Below are 7,531 nucleotides of genomic sequence, written 5' to 3'. Positions count from 1 at the left end.
GGCTGCTTTGGCGTGGTACCTACGCCGCCATCTTAACCGGAAGTCCATTTCATATTTTTAAACTGTCCATCAGGAGCAGCAGTTAAGTTTTTCTATTTTCCAAGTTCTTCTGAGTGCAAGCCCATAGCAGAGAGTTCTTTTTCCACTAAATATAAAACATGGATTCCAAAAATAGTGAATGAACTTAATCCTGACACAAATACACAATGCTTAAAACAGGACAAGTTGGTTTGTGCAGAAACCATTTCCCCAAACAAGAAGCTGCATTTGTTAGAGGCAACATGGTATATTAGGAAGGACAATGGATGGAGCAAGAGCCACAGAAACCAGGCTTGAACCTGACTGCTGCATTCTAGTGACATGACCTCAAGGAACGAGTTTACCTCTCTAGGCCTCACTGTCCTCCTCTGTAAAGGACAATAATTCCTCCATATCTCTGAGTTGGGAAGAGTGTGGAGCATTGGGTGTTTGGGGGGATTTTTGAGTCTTTTTAAACTTAACAACAATTGTTTTCAATGCTGAGGATCAACCTAGGGCTCAGCACATTAGTCACAGGCTCTGTCTCTGGAACACATTCCCACCACACAGACCATTTTTAATATAATTTCTATAAATGTAGCTTAACTTTTCATAATGGCCTGCATGGGTAACAATTGCTCTGGTGACCTGAGGTATTCTAGGAAGTACCTCTGAAGTCAGACTTCTCCTTCTGAAGAGTTGGGAAAACAAGGCCCAGAGAGAAGGCAGAATTGGCCACTCTCGGTTGTGGATATTTGTCTAGTGTTTGTGCCAGAATATTCAACACTAGCACATGAAATCTCTGACAAACCCCAGAAGGGAAGAGGTCACTATTAGCATTTCACAGAAGACACAAGCGGGGCAGGATGACAGCGTGTTTAGGAGGCCAAGCAGTAGGACTGACAGGTCAGAAACCGAGTTCTAGTTCTGCACCTCTGAGGTGTGAGCCCCTGGCCATGTTCTCTCACTACACGGATGTGTGGACAACACTGCTTACTTCCAGATGTTTCCTGCCAGAATCAGCTTCGAGACCAGCTATGTAGTCTGTGTGTCATGGTGGAGCCTTAATTATGACCAGAGAGGCTGGATGGCTGTGGAAGGTTCTGTGCAGATGGAGAATGGAAGGGGACTTTTATTGGCCCAAAACAGTTGAGGAGGGAATAGAGGTGAGATTTAAATGTGGTCTGATTGAAAAAAATGACCCCTGGTTTGGGGCAGTAAAATAGGAGTCAGAAGGAGGATGTAAGCCCTTATCATGTCTGCCATGTACAGATCCCCTCTCCTTCCCCAGCACACTGCCCACATGACCCAAGTAGGCCACTAAAGGAAATCAGTCACTACCCCTCTCCCCAAGGACTGTTCCTTCCAGCTCTGTTCCCAAGGACCTGTTCTTGTTGACAGCATTTGGGGAGCTTCATCCCCAGTGGGAACAGTACCTCTCCTGAGTAGGCCAGGCAAGGGGCAAGTCATTAAATTCTCAGCAGGTGTCCCTCCAGAAAGGGTGTGAGACGGCTGAATCTGTTTTTGTCTGCATCCAAGGATCTTTTGGACAAGGTCTTCAGCCTCCAGTGCTGGCTTGCTCCATGGGGATGAGGCCCAAGGTTCACAGAGCTCTCAGAAAGCTGAGTCTTTTCTGGCCACCATTCTATCTGACATTCTGATTGCCTGGATTCACTTGTCAAGGTAGTTTCCTTTTTAGTCTCTTTCTCTAGAACAAGGATCAGCTACTCAGTGACACATTCTGGGGATCCATGATGGGTGAGATGGTCACTGGTCCTGGGGCTGTGGGTTGGATCCTGGCCTCTTAAGTTTGTAGAGTCTGAAGTCGCTAAACATCTTATGTTCAGGTTCACCATGTGGACATCCTGACACCCCTGCCCTCTTCCCTCTTTGTTCACTGTGGTAGTTTGACTCCCAAGATATTCAGTGTTCTACTAGTTTGTAGTTTGGATCTACAGCCACCTGGCTGAAGGAGGTGTCACTGGGCAGATCTTAAAGGTGTGGTGCTGGGTTTGAAATTCCAATCTAAAAATATCAAAAGTGTGCCTAGCTAGAGTTCCTAAAGTGTGCTGGGTGATGTGGCTTTTTCTCTCCCTCTCTGCTTGGTCCTTTGAGAGGGAGGGGTTCAGCTTCTTCTGTCATTATGGAACTTCCCCTAGATCTGTAAGCTTCAGGAAATATCCTATCCTCCATATCTGTGCCTGGTTTAAAAGTTCATCTCCACAAACCTCAAGGTGTCTGCTACAGTCCTCATTCCTCTCTGACCCTCATCTCAACCTCCTGTCCTATCGCTATTTCTTTGTCTTCCATCTTTCCTTTGTTCACTTGATAAATATTTTTGATAGTTTGTGACATGTCATGTTCTAGGTAAGGAAACAAATGACTTAAGATCCTGAACCCAAGGATCTCAAGAGAGGCAGGCAGTCAAGTTAATATTCTGGAAAGAGCCTTCTACCATCGTGGAGACACAACTTGATACTCTGTGGAACCAGGGGCATTGTAACTTTTTTTGAGACCAGATCTAATGTAGGTCAGGCTGGTCACAAATTTGTTATGTAGCTGATGCTGTCCTTGAACTTCTGATCCTTATGTCAAAACTTCCCAAGTGCTTGCATTATTTCATGTGTGACACCATGGCTGGCTTTGCAAATTTTTTTTTTTTTTTTGAGGCAGGGTCTTATCATGTAACCCAAGCTATGTAGCACACAATCCTGCTGCCTTACCCTCCCCCCACCCATCTACATCCCCTAGCCTGTTGAATTATTGTAAATGGAAGGTAGAACCTGCTGGCCAAGAAAGCTGTAAAGTACTTAGGTTGACAAAATGTTGTCCCCCATCCCATGAAATTCATGTTTGATGCAAAGGCAGAGAGCAAAGACAATACTATGTTTTACTCCTGAATGGCCATATTGGCAACTAACCTCCCCTTCCATTGTTTCCCTCTGCCTTTCAAAGCAAGCCCATGTTCTCCCACACCCACCTGTTGGAACATGTGGAGTAAAACTCACCATGAGGAAGACTAGGCTATGGTCCTGTCGTGTGTGGCATCCTTACCTCCAGTTCTGAACTCCACCTGGGCCATGCTTCTATCGTGTTGTGCTAAACCTGAGAGAGCTCACACTGATGTACACTTGTGAGGAATGTAACACTTAACCTCTCCCAGCTGGGAGCCTGTTTGCTGAAAGTATGAGACACTAATGATGAAGAGTGGGCTGTGGGTTAGATTGCCCCAGCTCAAGTCCCAGGTCTACAGAAGCAACCATGCCATCCCAAATGCATGATTGCTTTCCTCAATGGGTTAGGACTTATTAAACTTATAATATTCTGATAAAAGTGCTTCTCTCAGTGAGTTGTGATGTGGGCTAAATTTATAATAATACTCCCTGATTTATATCAATACCCTGTAAATACATATTTGTTGTTACTGAAAAGGAGATTATGAAATTATGAAATCTCACAGGGAAACCTGATGGGTTCTTGACTCTGAGAGTTATGAGTGTGTATTAGGCAGCTGATGGGATGGGGCAGACAAAGTGAAGACTGAATATGGTTTGCAGTGTGCTTCATGTTTCTGTACTTTGCAAAGGTAATGCATGCTTTTGCCATTATATTTAATTGATACTTAGGTGGTTTCTTACTTTGCACTAATGTTTACCTTTTTTTTCTATTTACTTATTTATTTAAGAGAGAGATATAAAGATGGAGAGAGAGAGAAAGAATAGAGGTGCCAGAGCCTCCAGCTGTGGCAAACTAACTCCAGACTCATGCACTACTTTGTGCATCTGGCTTATGTGGGTCCTGGAGAATTGAACCTGGTTCCTTTCACTTTGCAGGCAAGTGCCTTAGCTAGTAAGCCATCTCTCCAGCCCTATTTTGCACTGTTTTATACTTATTCATCAATGGCTGGGTAGTGCACTACGGACAGTGGAAACTTGCAATTTTATAGCTCAAGGGCTATGACAGTGGTTCATGCACAGGGCTTTCCACATGGGGATGCTGCATTCAGTCTATTTTGTCTTTAATGATGAAATTAACGAATACCCCTTGGTTAAAATGATGCTCAGCTTCCTACTCACTATGTACCATTAAAAATTTGTATGCTCTCAAATAAAAGAGAGGCTGATTGAGAGGAGGGGGGATATGATAGAGAATGGAGCTTCAAAGGGGAAAGTAGGGGGAGGGAGGACATTCCCAGGGGATATTGTTTACAATCATTTGAGTTGTTAAAAAAATAATAAATTTAAAAAATTGTATGCTAAACACTTTGGTGTTAAATACTTACAGCTGCATATTTGGTTGCTTATTGAGATCATTTTCCATAGATCAACCATCTATAAAACAAAACCCATGAGATAAAGATAAATTACATTAAAACTGGGGTAGTGGGATGGGGAAAGGAAGTGAAAATGTCTGAGAATCATATTTTTAAAATATTTATTTATTTCAAAGAGACAGACACACAGACAGAATCAGTATGCCAGGGCCTCTAGCCACTGCAAATGAACCCTAGATACATGCACCACCTTGTGCATGTGGCTTTATGTGGGTACTGGGGAATGGAACCTGAGTCCTTCGGCTTTGGGGGCAAGCGCCTTAACTGCTAAGCCATCTCTGTAGCCTGAGAATCAGATTTTTTTAATTTTGGGGGGTGGTACAGGGTCTCACGTAGCCCGGGTCAGCCTCAAACCCACAATGTAGCTATAGCTGCCCTTGACCTCCTGGTCCTCTTTGCTCTCAGTTCCTAGGTCTGGGATTATAGACATGTGCCACTCTGCCCAGTAGAGATTCAGAGATTTTCATGAGGTTGTGACTCTAGGAGTTCACAGATTCCCCATGGGTACTGGCAGAGTTTGCACAGAAGTGGCCACCATGCAGAGAAAGCATTACCTACAAGACGGGAGGGGTTGGTTTAAAGACATCGGATAAGGATGGGGACACAGATTCGGAGAATTTAACTGTGAAAGGAGCCTGCTAGAGTTACCAAGAGTGCACTTGCTGAGAGGGGACAGTGTGGTCCCAGTGCATGTCATCTATTTACACATTGATGTCATTTGAAGGGAGTCATACTGGTCCTTATGCACACACTGATTTACTGCTTTCTGATTTTGAAACCCAATGGGGAGGGAGGACTCCAGCTACCAAAGTACTTTCCTACTGTCTGCTGTAGTTCAGAGCTCTCTGTCGCCCTCTATGGATAAAGCCCCATGTTGCATCAGCTGGCTAAGGTGTGAGATGAGCATACTACACACCACATACATGTTCTCAAAGGAGGAGAACTTTTCCTGTAAGAGCTTCAGGAGCTGGGCTGCCATGCTGTGAACTGCGAGTTCCTAGACACATGAGTGACTAGTTTTGTACTGTGGGGAGGAATGAGAGTGAGTGAGAAATTGCACATAAGTATTTTGCTATCTAGTGTCTCAAGGTTTTTTGTTAGATACTGTGTATATTCTTAAAAATCCCATGAGATAAGTATTATTAGTCATGGTGTATAGATGATGAGATTGAAGCATCTAGAAGATAAGTCACTGTGGAAAGTTACACAGCAACTGAGCAGAGGGTCCAGAGCTGAAATTCTGGCCTTCCCGCCCTCACAGCAGGCATTTTTGCCAGGCTGCCATGTTTGGAAGATTTCTAGAAGAATGTGATTCTCTTATAGGCCCCACCATGCTGATGCTTCCAGGGCAGAACCAGACTTGGGTTTCTGAATTCATACTGCTTGGCTTCTCCAGTGACCCCACGACCAACAGGATCCTCTTCACTACGTTCCTTCTCCTCTACCTGAGCTCAGTCCTGGGCAATGGGCTCATCGTCACCCTCATCTGCCTGGACACACGTCTCCACACCCCCATGTACTTCTTCCTCTGCATCCTCTCCCTGATGGACATGGGCTACGTGACTACTACCATGCCTCAGATGTTGGTGCATCTTCTCTCTCACTCTCAGACCATCTCCTTTGTTGGGTGCTGGCTGCAGATGTATGTGTTTGGTGCCCTGGCCACAACTGAGTGTGTCTTGTTTGTGGTCATGGCTTATGACCGGTATGTGGCCATTTGCTACCCACTGCACTACACTGTCATTCTCAGTTGGGACCTGTGCACACGGTTGGCAGCTGGGACATTGACGTGTGGTTTCCTTGCTTCTCTGATCCACACCTTCCACACCATGAGGCTGCCATACTGTGGGCCCAACAAGATCAACCACTACTTCTGTGAAGGTCCCTCAGTTCGGAGCTTGGCTTGCATGGATACCCACCTCATTGAGATGGTGGATCTGGTCCTGAGTGTTTTTGTGGTTATTGCTCCGCTTTCCCTCATTGTGGCCTCCTACATTCATATCGCCTTGGCTATTCACAAGATCAAGTCCATCCAGGGCCGCTGCAAGGCTCTCTCTACTTGTGCCTCCCACCTGACAGTGGTCACCCTCTTCTATGCTCCAGCCACCTACATCTACATGAGGCCGAACTCCAACTACTCCCCTGAGAGAGACAAGCAGGTCTCACTCTTTTACAATGTCTTCACAGCCTTGCTCAACCCTGTGGTTTACAGTCTGAGGAACAAAGACGTTAAGAGGGCTTTTCTTAAAGCAATGGGGTGTGGAAGGAAGGACTGGTAAACTACAAATCAGGGGTAGCCAGGTATAGAATGTTCCACACATTTAAGAATACAATACCATTGCACTATATATAAACATCATTGTGCATTTGAATCAACACTGTTTTTGGTTAGTGGGATAAATGTTTCTGGAACTGACATAGCTTTTCAATGAATTGGCTATTATGTGTTGCAGTAACAAACATCTGAATAATCTCAGTGGTTTATAGCTACAGAGGTTCATTTAATGCCCACATGATATGCCAGTTGTAGGTTGGCTATGGCCTTCTGTAGTCTCAGATCCACTCTGAAGGATGAGCTCTTGTTTGCTCCAGTCCAGGGAACACTACACTAAATTCAGTATGACTGACTACTGTCCGCATCACGCCATTGGACAAAGCTAGTAGTACCATCAACCATGACAGTGAGGGAGCAGGGAGCGTATCCACCTTACTGAGAAGTTATGCATGTCATATCACAATGGATGGGAATGTTCAGTCCCTCTACAGAGAGGCCAGCAAATAACAGGGTAGTATAAGCTACCACAGTAGCACAAAACCAGTAGGGTGCATGTAACCAACATGAAACATGTTAACTGTGAGTGACATGGTAAAGGAAACAGTAGTGTGAAGGTGACATAAACAAAGGATATGTGTGGATATAAATAGAGGGTGTATAACCTTGAAAATTAAGACAATAAGTGTAACCAATACAGCTCAGAGACTTGACATAGTTCATGAAGGCAATTTGGTTCAAAGGACAGATATGGCAACCTCAGCATTGTTGTCAAAGGGCAGAAACCTGGATGATTAAGAACCTTTGTTCTTATCCTAATCTTGGTAACTTGCTCAGTGTATGTGTGATTTTTGGCAATATTTCATTATTATCTGATTTTTAAATGAATAAAACTATTTACTGACAAT

The 7,531-nt window shown here is 44.4% G+C and overlaps 1 protein-coding gene across 1 annotated transcript; it reads left to right on the top strand.

The window, feature by feature from the left end:
- The first annotated feature begins 5,682 nt into the window (after positions 1–5,682).
- On the top strand, positions 5,683–6,630 carry LOC123460761 (olfactory receptor 2A12-like). The gene has a single exon (XM_045149818.1). The coding sequence runs from the start codon at positions 5,683–5,685 to the stop codon at positions 6,628–6,630; it is 948 nt and encodes a 315-aa protein (XP_045005753.1).
- The last annotated feature ends 901 nt before the right edge of the window (positions 6,631–7,531 follow it).

Source organism: Jaculus jaculus, chromosome 5, assembly GCF_020740685.1.
Source record: "Jaculus jaculus isolate mJacJac1 chromosome 5, mJacJac1.mat.Y.cur, whole genome shotgun sequence".
NCBI lineage: Eukaryota > Metazoa > Chordata > Mammalia > Rodentia > Dipodidae > Jaculus > Jaculus jaculus.
The sequence above is the reverse complement of the archived record's forward strand: the minus strand, read 5'-3'. Positions and strand labels throughout refer to the sequence as shown.

Excerpts from the sequence above, each read along its gene's own strand:
- LOC123460761 (XM_045149818.1), top strand. The coding sequence starts at position 5,683 with ATGCTGATGCTTCCAGGGCAGAACCAGACTTGGGTTTCTGAATTCATA.